At 51.4% G+C, this 22,406-nt stretch overlaps 1 protein-coding gene across 1 annotated transcript in view; it reads right to left on the reverse strand.

Annotated features, from left to right (window-relative positions):
* Window positions 1–652: 652 nt before the first annotated feature.
* Iqca1 (IQ motif containing with AAA domain 1) overlaps window positions 653–22,406 on the reverse strand; it is a 164,603-nt gene continuing 142,849 nt past the window's right edge. Inside the window, exon 19 of the mRNA XM_004662272.2 lies at window positions 653–1,109. Coding sequence (XP_004662329.2) covers window positions 987–1,109 — 123 coding nt within the window. The 3' untranslated portion in view covers window positions 653–986. The remainder of the gene's footprint in view (window positions 1,110–22,406) is intronic.

A 22,406-nucleotide genomic window follows, 5' to 3' on the forward strand; every position in this document is an offset into this window, starting at 1 on the left:
GCCTGCTGTGTGAAGACACAGGCTGTGGGCTAGAGATCATCTGGAAGATGCTAGTCCTCCCGGGTGCAAGGAGACCAGGTGCTTGGTTTGGGGAAAGCTAGGATGTGTAGTATGGCCTGTGGACTGACTGTGACTTCTTCTAATTGGTAAGATGGTGTATCCTTAGCGCTCAAGTTCAGTCACCCCATCAGTTCTGTCTCCTTCCCTGGAATCTGTTCTCACCATCATTTTGAAGTGGATAACTTATAATCAGTTATAACAATAACAGTTCATGTTATCACAGTGTTTAAATTTCTCTTGAACCCCTGCTTGTCTATCCTTAAATATCTACCACCTTTTATGTCCTCATTGGAATTTTTCTCTCCTGCATTTTCCCCATGCTTATGTTGTAGTGATAACCAAACCCTTGGCTGGTAGGGGTTGGAGGGCTTTCACAGGGCACTAGATTGGCCAGTTTAGTGGGGGCCCCCAGATTGCCTGTGCCTATCTTCAACACTAGCAGGTTGAGTATGTTCAGGCCTTGTTTAGCGCCCGTGACCAAAATCCTGAGTCAATTCAAGAACAATAGCTTTATTCCACCATATAACTTATACTACTAGAGCAAAGAATTAATTTACTACAATATGTGCAAGAAAATATACAGTGTGGGGGGCTAGTGAACAGCCAGTGTGCACGTGTGCCTTGCCAGCGGCTCAGGCGAGCCTATGTCGCACCCCATCTTAATTTTGACAGTGCAAACAGGTGAGTGTGCAAGCTGGAAAGAGTGTGGCTGCGTGAGAAGTGAACTTCGGTCACAGACAAGCTTACGGAGATTGAGAAACGGTGACAGGTAGGAGAGGCGGCGCCTACAGACACCTGGCTTGGCGCCGGCCGTCTCAGGTGTGGCGGGTGAGTGTGCGGTGAGGGCGGTTGCTCTTGCTTCTCCTTGGACGTCTCCAGGTGGCGGCATGAGCCCCTCCTGAGGAGCTGGAGCCATCAGAAAGGTCTTATTTCTTCTTTTTCTCCTTTTTTCCTTTCTTCTTCCCTTTGTCCCGCTCCTTTTCTTTGCCACCACCGACCATCTGGGCCAAGAGGCGCTTTCTCCCCAGAGGGGTTTTGGCATACCAGTTCTGAAACAACAAGACATTAAGAAAAGATCAGGGGCTGGAGAGATGGCTTAGCGGTTAAGCGCTTGCCTGTGAAGCCTAAGGACCCCGGTTCGAGGCTTGGTTCCCCAGGTCCCACGTTAGCCAGATGCACAAGGGGGCGCACGTGTCTGGAGTTCGTTTGCAGAGGCTGGAAGCCCTGGCGCGCCCATTCTCTCTCTCCCTCTATCTGTCTTTCTCTCTGTGCCTGTCGCTCTCAAATAAATAAATAAATAAAATTTTTTTAAAAAAGAAAAGATCAGAATGGCACCCATCCACTGAGGTGCTCCTGACACCAAAGGACGAGAGCCGCCGGCAGCCATTTGGCTTTGGGCATTTCCCGCTGGGGATTCGCCTCTGCGTCTGTGTGTTTTGAAACTTCTTCCAAGAGTTCACTGTGCAGAGCATCGCAGACTAACTCTAACCAGCAGTGCGTTCCACCTGCCTCGCCAGCTCGCTGGCACATGACTGTGCCTGTGGACGTGGGCTCTCGCTGATGTGGATGGCCCATGGCTTACATGTGGCCACTAGCCACTTGACCAGGAGCCAAATGTGCCTACGCAAAGCCACTTGCTCTGAAGGAAATGCGGTGGAAAGCAGAGCAGAAATAAGGGAAACAAAATATCAGAGCAAAACGGGCCCTACCAATGGCCTTTTATTTGAAACCCAAGAGACATTTTGGTTTATAGCAATAATGTTTCATGAGATTACTCATCAACTCTCCTAGCCATGCATGTCTGGGCATTTCTAATGTTGGCTGAGGTGAAAAGTACTGTAGTCCACCTCCTCACACACCTCTTATACACACTTAGAGAACTTCTCCAGGACCCCTAGAAGAAGTGCAATTGCTGGGATTATAGGACGACGCCACCACCTCTAGTATAATTGCTGAAAGACCCCCAGCCACGTTCTTCCCGTGCCTGTGCTCCCCTGTCTCTTGGGTGCCAGTTTAGCTGGATGCAATTACCAGGTTGATAGTTGTTTCTCAGTACTCTCTCTGCTGGTTCAGTTTACAGTCTCGGGCAGTTCTTCCTGTCAGAAAGATGTCTGATGGCCCAAGTGTTTATTGTAGGTAATTTGGTGGATTTTAAGCCTGGTTTATTAATTTGTTCTTTTTAATTTGTTTTTATTTTTATTTATTTATTTGAGAGAGAGAGAAGCCGGTCTCGTGGCACACACCTTTAATTCCAGCACTCAGGAGGCAGAGGTAGGAGGATTACTGAGAGCTCAAGGCCACCATGAGACTACAGAGTGAATTCTGGGTCAGCCTGAGCTAGAGTGAGACCCTACCATGAAAAACAAACAAAACAAAACAAAAAAACAGAAATGAGAGGGGGGGGGGGGCGGGGAGAGAGAGAGAGAGAGAGAGAGAGAGAGAGAGAGAGAGAGAGAGAGAGGGAGAGGGAGAGAATTGGCATGCCAGGGCTTCCAGCCTCTGCAAACAAACTCCAGATGCATGCACCACCTATGCATCTGGCTTATGTGTGTCCTAGGGAATCAAACAGAGGTCCTTTGGCTTTGCGGGCAAGAACCTGGACCGCTAAGCCAGCTCTCCAGCCCTTAAATTGCTCTTCTAGTCATAATAATGACTTAGGTGTGGCTGAGTATTTGGAGTTTACTGATTATTAATCATTTACATTATTTGTGTGTGGGGGGGAGGAGAGTGCAGGGGTCCTCTTCAACCTTTCTTTTTGTTGATTTATAATCTCGCATCCCAGGTCTTTAACTCAGGGAAAATTTTCAGCATGTATTTCCCCTAGAATTTCATTTTTTACTTTTTTTGTTTGTTTGTTTTTGAGGTAGGGAATCACTCTAGCCCAGGCTGACCTGGAATTCACTCTGTATTCTCAGGTTGCCTCGAACTCATGGCTATCTTCCTACCTCTGCTTCCCGAGTGGTGGGATTAAAGGAGGGTGCCACCACATGTGGCTCTCCTAGAATTTCTAATAGTTGAGTGTCAATGTCTTTCAGGCTGCCTTCGTGGACCTTAATTCTAATTATTATTCTAATTATCTTTGTTTCTCCATGTTGCCTTCTTGAGGTATGCCCCAGGACCACTTTCTGGTTTTGAACTGCTCTATGACTTTGTCATGTTTAGAATTTATACCTCTCCTGTTTATGGTCAAGTAATGTTACCTACTGTATTATTCTTTGTAATCATTATTTTTGTGTGATGTTAAAAATCATTATCTATTCTCATTCATTTTTTTGCTTTTGGTTATTTTGAGGTAGGGTCTCACTCTAGCTCAGGCTGACCTGGAATTCACTATGTAGTCTCAGGGTGGCCTTGAACTCATGGCAATCCTCCTATATCTGCCTCCCAAGTGCTTGGATTAAAGACACACAACACCATGCCTTGCTCAATTTTTCTTTTTGTTTCAAAACTGTAATAAATTCCCAGTGGAGGTAAGATTTTCACTCTTTCTGGATGTAATGATACTGGCTAATTTTGTAGGAGGTGTGTCAGGAGACCTGGGGGTAGATAGAAAGAGAACAAGTGGGAAACTCTTCAATATGTAACATTCTTAGATAGCATACCGAAATTTGAACATCATTACGACATTATAAAACAAAAGTTGTTTTACTTGATTCTACTCCCTCTTATTTCCCTATGCCTCTGTACTCCTTCTTCTCCATTCTCATCTCCTATACCTTTAGGAACCACTTCCCCTCTCATTTTCCCACCCCACTATTCCCTTTTCCCTTCTCCCCCTAATCTCCCACATCACACTATCCCTTTTCTCTTCCCCTCTCACCTCCCATCACACTATCCGTCTTCTCCTCCCCTCTCATCTCCCATTACACTATCCCTCTTCTCCTCCCATCTCACACCCCATCACACTATCCCTCTTCTCTTCCCCTCTCACGTTCCATCACACTATCACTCTTCTCTTACCTCTCACCTCACATCACACTATCCCTCTTCTCCTCCTCTCTGACCTCCCATCACACTATACCTCTTCTCCTCCCCTCTCACCTCCCATAACACTTTCCCTCTTCTCTTCCATGTCGCATCCCATCACACTATCCCTCCTCACCTCCCCTCTCACCTCCCATCACACTATCCCTCTTCTCTTCCCCCCTCACCTCCCATCACACTATCCCTCTTCTTCTCCCCTCTCACCTCCCATCACACTATACCTCTTCTCCTCCACTCTCACCTCCCATCACACTATCCCTCTTCTCGTCCCCTCTCACCTCCCATCACACTATCCCTCTTTTCCTCCCTCTCACCTCCGATCACACTATCCCTCTTCTCCTCCCTCTCACCTCCCATCACACTATCAGTCTTCACCTCCAGCTCACCTCCCATCACACTATCCCTCTTCTCCTCCCTCTCACATCCCATCACACTATCACTCTTTTCTTCCCCTCTCACCTCCCATCACACTATCCTTCGTCTCCTCCCCTCTCATCTCCCATCACACTAACCCTCTTCTCCTCGCCTCTCACCTCCCATCACACTATCCCTCTGATCCTCCCCTCTACCTCCCATTACACTATCCCTCTTCTCCTCCCCTCTCACCTCCCATCACACTATCCCTCTTCTCCTTCCCTCTCACCGACCACAACACTATCCCATTCTCCTCACTCTCATCTCCCATTAAACTATCCCTCTTCTCTTCCCCTCTCACCTCCCATCAAACTATCCCACTTCTCCTCCCTCTCACCTCCCATCACAGTATCCCTCTTCTTATCCCTCTCACCTCCCATCACACTATCCCTCTTCTCTTCGCCTCTCACCTCCCATCACACTATACCTCTACTCCTCAAATCTCACCTCCCACCACAATATCCCTCTTCTCCTCCCTCTCACCTTCCATCACACTCTCCCTCTTCTCCTCCCCTCTCACCTCCCATCACACTATCCCTCTTCTCCTCCCTCTCACCTCCCATCACACTATCAGTCTTCACCTCCAGCTCACCTCCCATCACACTATCCCTCTTCTCCTCCCTCTCACGTCCCATCACACTATCACTCTTTCCTTCCCCTCTCACCTCCCATCACACTATCCCTCGTCTCCTCCCCTCTCATCTCCCATCACACTAACCCTCTTCTCCTCGCCTCTCACCTCCCATCACACTATCCCTCTTCTCCTCCCCTCTCACCTCCCATTACACTATCCCTCTTCCCCTCCCCTCTCATCTCCCACCACACTATCACTCTTCTCCTTCCCTCTCACCGACCACAACACTATCCCTCTTCTCCTCCCTATCATCTCCCATCAAACTATCCCTCTTCTCTTCCCCTCTCACCTCCCATCACACTATCCGTCTTCTCCTCCCTCTCACCTCCCATCACACTATCCCTCTTCTCCTCCCACTCACCTCCCATTACAGTATCCCTCTTCTCATCCCTCTCACCTCCCATCACACTATCCCTCTTCTCTTCGCCTCTCACCTCCCATCACACTATCCCTCTTCTCCTCCCATCTCACCTCCCATCACAATATCCCTCTTCTCCTCCCCTCTCACCTGCCTTCACACTATCCCTCTTCTCCTCCCCTCTCACCTCCCATCACACTATCCCTCTTCTCTGAAGTCTCACCTCCCATCACACTATCCCTCTTCTCCTCCCCTCTCACATCGATCACATTATCCCTCTTCTCCTTGCTCTCACCACCCATCACACTATCCCTCTTCTCCTCCCCTCTCACCTCCCATCACACTCTCCCTCTTCTCCTCCCCTCTCACCTTCCATCACACTCTCCCTCTTCTCCTCCCCTCTCACCTCCCATCACACTATCCCTCTTCTCCTCCCTCTCACATCCCATCACACTATCTGTCTTCTTGTTCCCTCTCACCTCCCATCACACTATCCCTCTTCTCTTCCCCTCTCACCTCCCATCACACTATCCCTCTTCTCCTCCCCTCTCACCTCCCATCACAATATCCCTCTTCTCCTCCCCTCTCACCTCCGATAACACTATCCCTCTTCTCCTCCCTCTCACCTCCCATCACACTATCCCTCTTCTCCTCCCCTCTCACCTCCCATCACACTCTCCCTCTTCTCCTCCCCTCTCACCTCCCATCACACTCTCCCTCTTCTCCTCCCCTCTCACCTTCCATCACACTCTCCCTCTTCTCCTCCCCTCTCACCTCCCATCACACTATCCCTCTTTCCTCCCTCTCACATCCCATCACACTATCCGTCTTCTTGTTCCCTCTCACCTCCCATCACACTATCCCTCTTCTCTTCCCCTCTCACCTCCCATCACACTATCCCTCTTCTCCTCCCCTCTCACCACCCATCACAATATCCCTCTTCTCCTCCCCTCTCACCTCCGATAACACTATCCCTCTTCTCCTCCCTCTCACCTCCCATCACACTATCCTTCTTCTCCTCCCCTCTCACTTCCCATCACACTCTCCCTCTTCTCCTCCCCTCTCACCTTCCATCACACTCTCCCTCTTCTCCTCCTCTCTCACCTCCCATCACACTATCCCTCTTCTCCTCCCTCTCACCTCCCATCACACTATCAGTCTTCACCTCCAGCTCACCTCCCATCACACTATCCCTCTTCTCCTCCCTCTCACGTCCCATCACACTATCACTCTTTCCTTCCCCTCTCACCTCCCATCACACTATCCCTCGTCTCCTCCCCTCTCATCTCCCATCACACTAACCCTCTTCTCCTCGCCTCTCACCTCCCATCACACTATCCCTCTTCTCCTCCCCTCTCACCTCCCATTACACTATCCCTCTTCTCCTCCCCTCTCATCTCCCACCACACTATCACTCTTCTCCTTCCCTCTCACCGACCACAACACTATCCCTCTTCTCCTCCCTATCATCTCCCATCAAACTATCCCTCTTCTCTTCCCCTCTCACCTCCCATCACACTATCCGTCTTCTCCTCCCTCTCACCTCCCATCACACTATCCCTCTTCTCCTCCCACTCACCTCCCATTACAGTATCCCTCTTCTCATCCCTCTCACCTCCCATCACACTATCCCTCTTCTCTTCGCCTCTCACCTCCCATCACAATATCCCTCTTCTCCTCCCCTCTCACCTGCCTTCACACTATCCCTCTTCTCCTCCCCTCTCACCTCCCATCACACTATCCCTCTTCTCTGAAGTCTCACCTCCCATCACACTATCCTTCTTCTCCTCCCCTCTCACATCGATCACATTATCCCTCTTCTCCTCGCTCTCACCACCCATCACACTATCCCTCTTCTCCTCCCCTCTCACCTCCCATCACACTCTCCCTCTTCTCCTCCCCTCTCACCTTCCATCACACTCTCCCTCTTCTCCTCCCCTCTCACCTCCCATCACACTATCCCTCTTCTCCTCCCTCTCACATCCCATCACACTATCCCTCTTCTCCTCCCTCTCACATCCCATCACACTATCTGTCTTCTTGTTCCCTCTCACCTCCCATCACACTATCCCTCTTCTCTTCCCCTCTCACCTCCCATCACACTATCCCTCTTCTCCTCCCCTCTCACCTCCCATCACAATATCCCTCTTCTCCTCCCCTCTCACCTCCGATAACACTATCCCTCTTCTCCTCCCTCTCACCTCCCATCACACTATCCCTCTTCTCCTCCCCTCTCACCTCCCATCACACTCTCCCTCTTCTCCTCCCCTCTCACCTTCCATCACACTCTCCCTCTTCTCCTCCCCTCTCACCTCCCATCACACTATCCCTCTTTCCTCCCTCTCACATCCCATCACACTATCCGTCTTCTTGTTCCCTCTCACCTCCCATCACACTATCCCTCTTCTCTTCCCTCTCACCTCCCATCACACTATCCCTCTTCTCCTCCCCTCTCACCACCCATCACAATATCCCTCTTCTCCTCCCCTCTCACCTCCGATAACACTATCCCTCTTCTCCTCCCTCTCACCTCCCATCACACTATCCCTCTTCTCCTCCCCTCTCACCTCCCATCACACTCTCCATCTTCTCCTCCCCTCTCACCTCCCATCACACTCTCCCTCTTCTCCTCCCCTCTCACCTCCCATCACACTATCCCTCTTCTCCTCCCTCTCACATCCCATCACACTATCCGTCTTCTTGTTCCCTCTCACCTCCCATCACACTATCCCTCTTCTCTTACCCTCTCACCTCCCATCACACTATCCCTCTTCTCCTCCCCTCTCACCTCCCATCACAATATCCCTCTTCTCCTCCCCTCTCACCTCCGATCACACTATCCCTCTTCTCCTTCCTCTCACCTCCCATGACACTATCCCTCTTCCCCTCCCCTCTCAACTTCCATCAAACTATCCCTCTTCTCCTCCCCTCTTACCTCCCATGACATTATACTTCTTCTCTTCCCCTCTCACCTCCCATCACGCTATCCCTCTTCTCTTTCTCCCTCACTTCTCCCATCACACTCTCCCTCCTCTCCTCCCCTCTCACCTCCCATCACACTATCCCTCTTCTCCTCCCCTCTCACCTCCCATCACACTATCCCTCTTGTCCTCCCCTCTCATCTCCCATCACACTCTCCCTCTTCTACTCCACTCTCATCTCCGATCACACTCTCCCTCTTCTCCTCCCATCTCACCTCCGATTACACTCTCCCTCTTCTCTTCCCCTCTTACCTCCCATCACACTATCCCTCGTCTCTTCTCCTCTCACCTCACATCTCACTATCTCTCTTCTCCTCCCCTCTCATCGCCCATCACACTACCCCTTTTCTCCTCCCCTCTAACCTCCCATCACACTATCCCTCTTCTATTCCCCTCTAGCTCCCATCACACTATCCCTCTTCTCCTCCCCTCTCACCTCCCAACACACTATACCTCTTCTCCTCCCCTCTCAACTCCCATCACACTATCCCTCTTCTCCTCCCCTCTCTCCTCCCATCACACTATCCCTCTTCTCCTTACCTCTCACCTCCCACCACATTAGCCCTCTTCTCCTCCCCTCTCACCTCCCATCACATAATCCCTCTTCTCTTCCCCTCTCATCTTCCATCACACTATCCTTCTTCTCTTCCCCTCTCACATCCCATCACACTATCCCTCTTCTCTTCCCTCTCACCTCCCATCACACTATCCCTCTTCTCCTCTCTCTCACCTCACATCACACTATCCCTCTTCTCTTCCCCTCTCACCTCCCATCACACTTTCCCTCTTCTCCTCCCCACTCACCTCCCATCACACTCTTCTTCTTCTCCTCCCCTCTCATCTCTCATCACAATCTCCCTCTTCTCCTCCCCTCTCACCTCCCATCACACTATCCCAATTCTCCTCCCCTCTTACCTCCCATCACACTATCCGTCTTCTCCTCCACTTTCACCTACCATCATACTCTCCGTCTTCTCCTCCCCTCTCACCTCCCATCACACTCTCCCACTTCTCCTCCACTCTCACCTCCCATCACACTCTCCCTCTTCTCCTCCCCTCTCACGTCCCATCACACTCTCACTCTTCTTCTCCCCTCTCACCTCCCATCACACTCTCCCTCTTCTTCTCCCCACTCACCTCCCATCACACTCTTTCTCTTCTCCTCCACGCTCACCTCCCATTAAACTCTCCCTCCTCTCCTCCCCTCTCACCTCCCACCACACTATCCCTCTTCTCCTCCCCTCTCACCTCCCATCACACTCTCCCTCTTCTCCTCCCCTCTCAACTCCCATCACACTATCCCTCTCCTCCACTCTCACCTCTCATCACACTGTCCATCATCTATTTCCCTCTCAATTCTCCAATCACACTATCCCTCTTCTCTTCCCCTCTCACCTAACATCACACTATCCCTCTTCCCCTCCCCTCTCACCTCCCATCACACTATCCCTCTTCTCCTCCCCTCTCACCTATCATCACACTATCTCCTTTTCCTCCCCTCTCACCTCCCATCACACTCTCCCTCTTCTCCTCCCCTCTTAACTCCCATCACACTCTCCCTCTTCTCCCCTCTCACGTCCCATCACACTCTCCCTCTTCTCCTCCCCTCTCATCTCCCATCACACTCCCCCTCTTCTCCTCCCCTCTAATCTCGCATCACACTCTCCCTCTTCTCCTCCCCTCTCATCTCCCATCACACTCTCCCTCTTCTCCTCCTGTCTCATCTACCATCACATTCTCCCTAGTCTCCCCCCCTCTCACTTCCCATCACACTCCCCTCTTCTCCTCCCCTCTCACGTCCCAACACACTATCCCTCTTCTCATCCCCTCTCACCTCCCATCACACTATCCTTCTTGTCCTCCCCTCTTATATCCCATGACACTATCCTTCTTCTCTTCCACTCTCACCTCCCATCACGCTATCCCTCTTCTCTTTCCCTCTCAGTTCTCCCATCACACTCTCCCTCCTCTCCTCCCCTCTCACCACCCATCACACTATCCCTCGTCTCCTCCCCTCTTACATCCCATCACACTATCCCTCTAGTCCTCTCCTCTCATCTCCCATCACACACTCTCTCTTCTCCTCCCCTCTCATCTCCCATCACACTCCCCCTCTTCTCCTCCCCTCTAATCTCGCATCACACTCTCCCTCTTCTCCTCCCGTCTCATCTACCATCACACTCTCCCTAGTCTCCCCCCCTCTCACTTCCCATCACACTCCCCTCTTCTCCTCCCCTCTCACGTCCCAGCACACTATCCCTCTTCTCCTCCCCTCTCACCTCCCATCACACTATCCCTCTTGTCCTTCCCTCTTACATCCCATGACACTATCCTTCTTCTCTTCCCCTCTCACCTCCCATCACGCTATCCCTCTTCTCTTTCCCTCTCAGTTCTCCCATCACACTCTCCCTCCTCTCCTCCCCTCTCACCACCCATCACACTATCTCTCTTCTCCTCCCTTATCATCTCCCATCACACTATCCCTCTTCTCCTCCCCTATCACCTCCCATCACACTATCCCTCTTCTCTTCCCCTCTCACCTCCTATCACACTATCCCTCTTCTCCTCCACTCTCACCTCCCATCACACTATACCTCTTCTCCTCCTCTCTCAGCTCCCATCACACTATCCCTCTTCTCCTCCCCTCTGTCCTCGCATCACACTATAACTCTTCTCCTCCCCTCTCACCTCCCATCACACTATCCGTCTTCTCCTCCCCTCTCACCTCCCATCACACTATCCCTCTTCTCATCCCCTCTCACCTGCCATCACACTATCCCTCTTCTCCTCCCCTATCACCTCCCATCACACTATCCTTCTTCTCTTCAACCACACACATCCCATCACACTATCCCTCTTCTCTTGCCTCTCACCTCCCATCAAACTATCCCTCTTCTCCTCTCTCTCACCTCCCATCACACTATCCCTATTCTCCTCCCCTCTCTCCTCCCATCACACTATCCCTCTTCCCCTTCCCTCTCACCTCCCATCACACTCTCCCTCCTCTTCACCTCTCACCTCACATCACACTCTCCCTCTTCTCCTCCCCTCTCATCTCCCATCACACTCTCCCTATTCTCCTCCCCTCTCATCTCCCATCACACTCTCCCTCTTCTCCTCCCCTCTCACGTGCCATCACACTATCCCTCTTCTCCTCCCCTCTTACCTGCCATGACACTATCCTTCTTCTCTTCCTCTCTCACCTTCCATCACGCTATCCCTCTTCTCTTTCCCTCTCAGTTCTCCCATCACAATCTCCCTCCTATCCTCCCCTATCACCTCCCATCACATTATCCCTCTTCTCCTCCCCTCTCACCTCCCATCACACTATCCCTCTTCTCCTCCCCTCTCTCCTCCCATCACATTATCCCTCTTCTCCTCCCCTCTCACCTCCATACCCACTATCCCTCTTCTCCTCCCCTCTCACCTCCCATCACACAATCCCTCTTCTCTTCCCCTCTCATCTCCCATCACACTATCCCTTTTCTCTTCCCCTCTCACATCCCATCACACTATCCCTCTTCTCTTCCCTCTCACCTCCCATCACACTATCCCTCTTCTCCTCTCTCTCACCTCCCATCACACTATCCCTCTTCCCATCCCCTCTCACCTCCCATCACACTCTCCCTCTTCTCCTCCCGACTCACCTCCAATCACACTCTTCTTCTTTTCCTACCCTCTCATCTCTCATCACAATCTCCCTCTTCTCCTCCCCGCTCACCTCCCATCACACTATCTTACCTGTCCTACCCTCTCACCTCCAATCACACTATCCGTCTTCCCCTCCCCTCTCACCTCCCATCATACTCTCCCTCTTCTCCTCCCCTCTCACCTCCCATCACACTCTCCCACTTCTACTCCCCTCTCACCTCCCATCACACTTTCCCTCTTCTCCTAACCTCTCATCTCCCATCACACTCTCCCTCTTCTCCTCCCCTCTCATCTCCCATCACACTCTCCCTCTTCTCCTCCCCTCTCACCTCCCATCGCACTCTCCCTCTTCTCCTCCCCTATCACCTCAAATCACACTCTCCCACTTCTCCTACCCTCTCACGGCCCATGAAACTCTCCCTCTTCTCCTCCCCTCTCATCTCCCATCAGCCTATCCCTCTTCTCTTTCCCTCTCACCTCCCATTACACTATTCTTCACCTCTTTCCCTCTCAATTCTCCAGTCACACTCTCCCTCCTCTCCTCCCCTCTCACCTCCCATCACACTATCCCTCATCTCCTCCCCTCTCACCTCCAATCACACTCTCCCTCTTCTGCTCCCCTCTCACCTCCCATCAAACTATCCCTCTTCTCCTCCCCACTCACCTCCCATCACACTGTCCCTCTTCTCCTACCCTCTCATCTCCCAACACACTATCCCTCTTCTCCTCCTCTCTCACCTCGCATCACACTATCCCACTTCTCCTCCCCTCTCACCTCCCTTCACACTCTCATTCTTCTCCTTCCCCCTCACCTCCCATCACACTCTCCCACTTCTCCTCCCCTCTCACCTCCCATCACACTCGCCCTCTTCTCCTCCCCTGTCATCTCCCATAACACTATCCCTCTTCTCCACCCCTCTCACCTCCCATCACACTCTCCCTCTTCTAATCCCTCTCACCTCCCCTCACACTCTTCCTCTTCTCCTCCCCTCTCACCTCCCATTACACTCTCCCTGTTCTCCTCCCCTCTCATCTCCCATCACACTCACCCTTTTCTGTTCCCCTCTCACCTCCCATCAAACTCTCCTTCTTCTCCTCCCCTCTCACGTCCCATCACAGTCTCTCTCTTCTTCTGCACTCTCACCTCCCATCACCCTCTCCCTCTTCTCCTCCCCTCTCATCTCCCATCACACTCTCCCTCGTCTCCTCCCCTCTCACCTCACATCACACTCTCCCTCTTCTCCTCCCCTCTTGAGACCGATCAAATTCTCCCTCTTCTCCTCCCCTCTCATCTCCTATCACACTATCCCTCTTGTCTTCCCCTCTCACCTCCCATCACACTAACCTTCTTCTCTTTCCCTCTCAATTCTCCCATCACACTCTCCCTCCTCTCCTCCCATCTCACCTCCCATCAAAATATCCCTCTTCTCCTCCCCTCTCACCTTCCATCTCACTCTCCCTCTTCTTATTCCCTCTCACCTCCCATCACACTCTCACTGTTCTCCTCCCCTCTCACCTCCCATCGCACTATCCCTCTTCTCCTCCCCTCTCACCTCCCATCACACTCTCCCTATTCTCCTCCCCTCTCACCTCCCATCACACTCTCGCTCTTCCCCTCCCCTCTCACCTCCCATCACACTCTCCCTCTTCTCATCCCTCTCACCTCCCATCACACTCTTCCTCTTCTCCTCCCCTCTCACCTCCCATCACACTCTCCCTCTTCTCCTCCCCTCTCATCTCCCATCACACTCACCCTTTTCTGCTCCCCTCTCACCTCCCATCACACTCTCCCTCTTCTCCTCCCCTCTCACCTCCCATCACACTCTCCCTATTCTCCTCCCCTCTCACCTCTGATCACACTCTCGCTCTTCTCCTCCGCTCTCACCTCCCATCACACTCTCCCTCTTCTCATCCCTCTCACCTCAATCACACTCTTCCTCTTCTCCCCTCTCACCTCCAATCACACTCTCCTTCTTCTCCTCCCCTCTCACGTCCCATCACAGTCTCCCTCTTCTCTTCCCCTCTCATCTCCCATCACACTCTCCCTCGTCTCCTCCCCTCTCACCTCCCCTCACACTCTCCCTCTTCTGCTCCCCTCTCACCTCCCATCACACTCTCCCTCTTCTCCTCCCCTCTCATCTCCTATCACACTATCCCTCTTCTCTTCCCCTCTCACCTCCCATCACACTAACCTTCTTCTCTTTCCTGCTCAATTCTCCCATCACACTATCCCTCTTCTCCTCCTCTCTCACCTCCCATCTCACTATCCCTCTTCTCCTCCCCTCTCACCTATCATCACACTATCTCTCTTCTCCTGCCCTCTCACCTCCCATCACACTCTCCATCTTCTCCTCCCCTCTCACCTCCCATCACACTCTCCCTCTTCTCTTCCCCTCTCATCTCCCATCACACTCTCCCTCGTCTCCTCCCCACTCACCTCCCCTCACACTCTCCCTCTTCTCCTCCCCTCTCGAGTCCGATCAAATTCTCCCTCTTCTCCTCCCCTCTCATCTCCTATCACACTATCCCTCTTCTCTTCCCCTCTCACCTCCCATCACACTAACCTTCTTCTCTTTCCCGCTCAATTCTCCCATCACACTATCCCTCTTCTCCTCCTCTCTCACCTCCAATCTCACTATCCCTCTTCTCCTCCCCTCTCACCTATCATCACACTATCTCTCTTCTCCTGCCCTCTCACCTCCCATCACACTATCCCTCTTTTCCTCCCCTGTCACCTCCCATCACACTATCCCTCTTCTCTTCCCTTCTCTCCTCCCATCACACTATCCCTCTTCTCCTCCCCTCTCACCTCCCATCACACGGTCCCCCTTTTCCTCCCCTCTCACCTCCCTTTACACACTTCCTCTTGTCCTCCCCTTCACGTCCCATCACACTCTCCCTCTTCTCCTCCCCTGTCATCTCCCATCACACTCTCCCTCTTCTCCTCCCATCTCACTTCCCATCACACTTTTTCGCTTCTCTTCCACTCTCACCTCCCATCACACTCTACCTCTTCCCTTCCCCTCACCACCCATCACTCTCTCCCTCTTCTCTTCCCCTCTCACCTCCCATCACACTCTCCCTCTTCTCTTCCCCTCTCACCTCCCATCACACTCTCCTTCCTCTCCTCACCTCTCACCTCCCATCACACTCTCCCTCTTCTCCTCCCCTCTCATCTCCCATCACACTCTCCCTATTATCCTCCCCTCTCACATCCCATCACACTCTCCCTCTTCTCTTCCCCTCTCACGTCCCATCACACTCTCCCTCTTCTTCTCCCCTCTCAACCCCCATCACACTCTCCCTCTTCACCTCCCCTCTCGTCTCCCATCACACTCTCCCTCTTCTCCTCCCCTCTCATCTCCCATCGCACTATCCCACTTCTCTTCCGCTCTCACCTCCCATCACACTATCCTTCTTCTCTTTCCGTCTCAATTCTCCCAACACACTCTCCCTCTTCTCCTCCCCTCTCACCTCCCATCATACTATCAATCTTCTCCTCCCCTCTCACCTCCCATCACACTCTCCCTCTTCTCCTCCCCTCTCAACTCCCATCACACTCTCGCTCTTCTCCTCCCGTCTCACCTCCCATCACACTATCCATCTTCTCCTCCCCTCTCACCTCCCATCACACTGTCCCTCTTCTCTTTCCCTCTCCATTCTCCAATCACACTATCCCTCTTCTCCTCCCCTCTCACCTCCCATCACACTATCCCTCTTCTCCTCCCCTCACACCTCCCATCACACTCTCCCTCTTCTCCTCCCCTCTCACCTCCCATCACACTCTCCCTCTTCTCCTCCCCTCTCACCTCCCATCACACTCTCCCTCTTCTCCTCCCCTCTCATATCCCATCACACTATCCCTCTTCTCCTCCTCTCTCACCTCCCATCACACTATCCCTCTTCTCCTCCCCTCTCACCTATCATCACACTATCTCTCTTCTCCTCCCCTCTCATCCCCCCATCACACTCTCCCTCTTCTCCTCCCCTCTTATCTCCCATCACACTCTCACTCTTCACCTCCCCTCTCACCTCTCATCACACTCTCCCTCTTCTCATCCCCTCTCATCTCCCATCACACTCTCCCTCTTCTCCTCCCATCTCACCTCTGAGCACACTCTCCTTCTTCTCCTCCCCTCTCACGTCCCATCAAACTCTCCCCCTTCTCTTCCCCTCTCAGCTCCATCACACTATCCATCTTCTCTTCCCCTCTCACCTCCCATCACACTATCCTTCTTCTCTTTCCCTCTCAATTCTCCCATCACAGTCTCCCTCCTCTCCTCCCCTCTCACCTCCCATCACACTATCCCTCTTCTCATCCCTCTCACTTCCCATCACACTCTCCCTCTTCTCCTCCCCTCTCATCTCCCATCACACTCTTCCTCTTCTCCTCCCCACTCATCTCCCATCACACTCTCCCTCTTCTACTCCCCTCTCATCTCCCATCACACTCTCCCTCTTCTCCTCCCCTCTCACCTCCCATCACACTCTCCCTCTTCTCCTCCCCTCTCACATCTCATCACACTCTCCCTCTTCTTCTCCCCTCTCACCTCCCATCACACTCTCCCTCTTCTCCTCCCCTCTCACCTCCCATCACCCTCTTCCTCTTCTCTTCCCCTCTCACCTCCCATCACCCTATCCCTCTTCTCCTCCCCTCTCACCTCCCACCACACTCTCCCTCTTCTCCTCCCCTCTCACCTCGCATCACACTCTCGCTGTTCTCCTCCCCTCTCACCTCCTATCACACTCTCCCTCTTCTCCTCCCCTCTCACCTCCCATCACACTCTCCTTCTTCTCCTCCACTCTCATGTCCCATCACACTATCCCTCTTCTCCTCCCCTCTCACCTCCCATCATACTGTCCCTCTTCTCTTTCCCTCTCAATTCTCCCATCACACTATCCCTCTTCTCCTCCCCTCTCACCTCCCATCACACTATCCCTCTTCTCCTCCCCTCTCACCTCCCATCACACTCTCCCTCTTCTCCTCCCCTCTCACCTCCCATCACACTCTCGCTCTTCTCCTCCCCTCTCACCTCCTATCACACTCTCCCTCTTCTCCTCCCCTCTCACCTCCCATCACACTCTCCTTCTTCTCCTCCACTCTCATCTCCCATCACAGTATCCCTCTCTTCCTCCCCTCTCACCTCCCATCACACTGTCCCTCTTCTCTTTCCCTCTCAATTCTCCCATCACACTATCCCTCTTCTCCTCCCCTCTCACCTCCCATCACACTATCCCTCTTCTCCTCCCCTCTCACCTCCCATCACACTCTCCCTCTTCTCCTCCCCTCTCACCTCCCATCACACTCTCCCTCTTCTCCTCCCCTCTCACCTCCTATCACACTCTCCCTCTTCTCCTCCCCTCTCACCTCCCATCACACTCTCCTTCTTCTCCTCCACTCTCATCTCCCATCACACTCTCCCTCTTCTCATCCCCTCTCACCTCCCATCACACTCTCCCTCTTCTCTTCCCTCTCATCTCCCATCACACTATCCCTCTTCTCCTCCCCTCTCACCTCCCATCACACTATCCCTCTTCTCCTCCCCTCTCACCTCTCATCACACTATCTCTCTTCTCCTTCCCCTCTCACCTCCCATCACACACTCCCTCTTCTCCTCCCCTCTCACCTCCTATCACACTCTCCCACATCTCCTCCCCTCTCACCTCCCATCATACTCTCTCTCTTCTCCTCCCCTCTCATCTCCCATCACACTCTCCCTCTTCTCCTCCCCTCTCACCTCCCATCACACTATCCCTCTTCTCCTCTCATGTCACCTGTCATCACACTATCCCTCTTCTCCTCCCCTCTCACCTCCCATCACACTATCCCTCTTCTCCTCCCCTCTCACCTCTCATCACATTATCCCTCTTCTCCTCCCCTCTCACCTGCCATCACACTATCCCTCTTCTCCTCCCCTCTCACCTCCCATCACACTATCTCTCTTCTCCTCCCCTCTCACCTCCCATCACACTATCCCTCTTCTTCTCCCCTCTCACCTCCCATCACACTATCCCTCTTCTCCCCACCTCTCACCTCCCATCACACTATCCCTCTTCCCATCCCCTCTCACCTCCCATCACACTATCCCTCTTCTCCTCCCCTCTCACATCCCATCACACTATCCCTCTTCTCATCCCTCTCACCTCCCATAACAGTATCCCTCTTCTCCTCCCCTCTCATCTCCCATCACACTATCCCTCTTTTCCTCCCCTCTCACCTCCCATCACACTATCCCTATTCTCCTCCCCTCTCACCTCCCATCACACCATCCCTCTTCTCTTTTCCTCTCAATTCTCCTATCACTCTATCTCCTCTTCTCCCCTCTCATTTCTCCCCTCTCACTACCCCTTTGTGTTCTCCCTAATTCCACTGTGTTTACATGAATTTTTTCTTGAGCATTTAAATATACTCATTTGAACCTTTTTGTCAGTGTGTACTTAATTATGTATTTTCTAAAATGTTCTCAAATTCTGATTTTCACATTAAAGCCTCCCTCTCTATGTCTCTTCCTCCCTCTCCCTCTGATCATCTGTCCTAGTGACTCTGAAGCTGATTTTACAAGGTCATCTAACTCCAAGTACAGGACCACGTTTCCCTCTAATGCCTGTATGCCTGGAGTAAATGATCCTGGAAGATGAGAGGCCACAGAAGCTGCAGTACCATATTGTGTCCCACGACTTTGTGTCTTTTTTTTGCTTTTTTCATAGATTTCTCTAAGCTGCAGTTTAGATAATTTTATTTGCTCCCTTTTGTGGTCTTCATATTGTCTCTTTTGATGCATGTAATCAGCATATCTCCCATCCATTGAGATAATTTTAAAGGCTTTATTGTTTCTACTATCAGAACTTCAGTTTTGGTCCCTTGTGTGGTCCCAATCATGTTTCTGGTCTCTAGTAATTTATCTACACTTAAGTGTGGCCTCGCTCAGCGTGCTCTGTAGTGTCATGTTCTTAGCAGTGATAATTCTGTAAATTTTGCCTACAGAGTCTCCTTACAGTGGGTTATTGCCTTGTGTGTTGTGATGTGTTTGGTTTTGGGCTTGTTCTTAGCAAGCTTCCTGTGTGAATGGATGCCTCTAGACTCGGATGAATCTCTCTTCTTCACCAGTCATTTTTCTGTTTGCTCTTGATGTGGTTTTGGGGGCTTTAATGAGGGGTACAATGCTTTGAAGCATGTTAGTATTTCAGATTGGGATTCTGGCCACACAGAGGCAATGGAAACTTGGAGACTAGTGGACAGAGTGCAGGCACGGCCTTTGATGTCTCATGGGCCACTTTTGTCCCATGAGCTCCATGGTGCAGCTCAAGTGTCCCAGCTTTACACAGGTCCTGCATCCGCCCTCCCTGGGCCTTAGGTGCCTCGTTACTGCTGAAGGTAGTAGACCAGTCTCATGTTTGTGTCTTATACTCCCAGACCCCGCTGTGCTAGCCCAGAGCTGGTTCCTGTCTCTTTTAGAGTCATCTTTGTTTCTGGCACCTGAGTAACTCCCTCCTCCTCCTCATAGTCCGGGCTTTTTTCTTACTGAACGGAGCCGAGAAAGCCTGACTGGCCATGCTCAAGTTCTTAGCTCAGAGCTCTCAATTCCATGGTGTAGAATTCGGTTAACACCTGGCTTTGGAGTAAGGTGTGGATTACAGGTCTGCTGCTCTTGGCTGAGTGCTTGCATTGAGTTACTTTGTCTCTTGTATTCTTTTTCATGCTTCATGGTGGTGGTGGCAAACTTTCCCAGGCTTAATGGCATCAGGCAGCACACGGCTGATCTTTCAGTTCTGCAGGTCAGAGGTCTGAAAAGGGTCTCCCTGGGCTAAGGTCAAGGGCGGGGGGAGTGCAGGGCTGGGTCTCTCCAGAGGCTTTAGGCATTTGGTGCCTTCCAGAAAACACCTGCTGTTCCACATGTGGCTCCTCCTCCCTCTGCAGGCTGGCAATGGGGAAGCAGCAAGTAGCTCTTGGGCTGCCTTCCCTCTGATTCCCTTGCCTGCCTTTCAGGATTATGTTGGAATTGGCAGTCTGCTTGAGTTAAGATTGGCTGGTGGCACACTAACCACCCCCTTTCCCATGTAAATCTCTTGAGGATTAAAGTGTAGACATCTTTGAGGGTCATTCCTCTGCCTACTACGCTTCTCTATAGCTTAGGCAAAACAGTGGGTTGTGAGGTTTAAATTATGAGTATGTCAACATCGTCTTTAACTGCGTTCTCCATCACTGCTGTAGAACGAGATGGAGTGTGTTTGGAGGCTCTGCAAGACTTCCATCTCACACACTGTCACATGAACACTGGGGTGAAATTTATCAGGGCACATGGGCACAGTGCTTCGCAGTGACCTTGATGGGATCACATTACTCAGGAGCTGGCGGCTTCATCCCATCTGCCCACCTGCTCAGTGTGTCACTAGAAAGTTCACGGAATAGCCACCTGGGGCCAGGCACTGCGCCTGTGCCATGGTGGACACAGGGGCAGATTGGAGGGAACAAAATAATGGTGCAAAACAATGACCCAGTTTCTTTAAGACATGAGTACAATTATCAAATCCACTAAGAATGGAGATGAGAAGCGTATGCATTCTCACCTCAGGCCATGAAATGCTGGCTTTGCTTTTCTTGAGCTGTGTGGTCGGCCCTCAAGCAGCTGTGACTGGTAGAAACTTCTAAAGGTGGCGTTGGAAAGTTCAAAACACAGCTTTAGCCTTTAATACCTTAAACCCAGCTCCTTAAGATAAGGAGGAAAATCAGTGTTTCAGAAAAGTTTTAAGAAAGAAGAATTCCAGAAAGGAATATAGTAGATTACCGGGAGAGGAGAAATGTTTACACTTAATATGAATAAAATTTAACTAGCTAAATTGAACAGAATGTTAATAAAGGAGCTAAAGTGCAGAATATTGATTCAAATGTCCAACGTACTGGCTAAAATTGAATATTTTCTGTTTTTTTTTTTTTTTTTTTTTTTTTTTTTTACATTTTTCTAGAGCCAGATTCAGCAAAATATAGCTGATGGGCCAAATCTAGCTTATTGTGCAAATAAAATTTTATTGGAACAGAGCCATGAGCACTCATTAGATACTGTGTGTGGTGGTTTGATTCAGGTGCCCGCATCAGCTTAGGTGTTCTGAATGCTAGGTTCCCAGCTGATGGTGATTTTGGAATTAACACCTCCTGGAGGGAGTGTACTATTGGGGGTGGGTTTATGGGTGTTATGGCCAGTGTCCCCTTCCCAGTGTTTGATACACTTTCCTGTTCCTGTTGTCCACTTTATGTTGGCCAAGGGGTGATATCCATCCACGCCATCATTTTCCCCTGTCATCAAGGAGCCTCCCCTTGCGTCTGTAAGCCAAAATAAACCTTTTTTTTTTTTCCCCACAAGCTGCTCTTGGTCTGGTGATTTCTCCCAGTGATGCGCACCTGATTGCAGCACTGTGTAAAGATGCCTTTGTGCTGTGATGCAGAACCGAGCAGCTGGGACTGAGGCTGTGGACTCCCAGAGCTTAACGTCCTTCCTATCTGGACCTTTCCAGGAAAAGCTCAAGGAGCCTCAGGCGAGACCAGGACAGCGTGGTCATTACTCTGACCAGCTCCCGCCTTCCTCGGAAGCGCTGGGGGCCAACCAAGAAGGAAATGCGATTTGGAGAGTGGATGGAAAAGGACAGGTAAGTCTCCTGGGGGTTGAATATCTTGAATGACAAATTTAACTCTCCTTTCAGTGGCCATGGGGCCAGTACTGTGGTGACCTTCAAGTGCAAAGGCATGATTTTCCTCCCTGGACTCCCCAGTTGGCAAGGGAAGGTCCTTAGGTAGGAAAGGGCACAATGCTGTCTTCATGATGTGCTAGAGGACAGAATGTGTTGTTTAAGGATGCCTGCTTGCCTAGGCATCTGGGATGACGCTTCTGCCTTGGCTCAGCTATGTGAAGGGACAAAGCTCAGTATTGTTGAAGCTTAGTGCCCGCCTCCAGAAGAGGGAGTTAGAAGAGACATCTCCAGCTTCCTGTAAACCTGAAAGACTTTGTGAACACGACAGAATGTGCTCAAACATCAGGAAGTTAAATTTTGAAGAGTTCCTTGGGCTTTCCTGTTCCAAGTACACGGTGCCTAGCAAGTGCCAAGGAGCTTCAGCCTGAGACATACTTAGGGCTGACATTCCTTAGACCACACTTGCTCCAAACTATACAGAATGAAGAGAAGGCCCACGTGAAGGAGAGGGGGTGGAAGAAGCATGGAAACTGCTACTAATTCTAAAATCTGGCTGTTAATTTGTCAGGCTGCAGACCACGATTTTCCTGAAAGGTTGGATGACATATGCTTTATTGCCTTGGCCCAACTCAAATGCCCA

This window comes from Jaculus jaculus, chromosome 4 (assembly GCF_020740685.1).
Source record: "Jaculus jaculus isolate mJacJac1 chromosome 4, mJacJac1.mat.Y.cur, whole genome shotgun sequence".
Lineage (NCBI taxonomy): Eukaryota > Metazoa > Chordata > Mammalia > Rodentia > Dipodidae > Jaculus > Jaculus jaculus.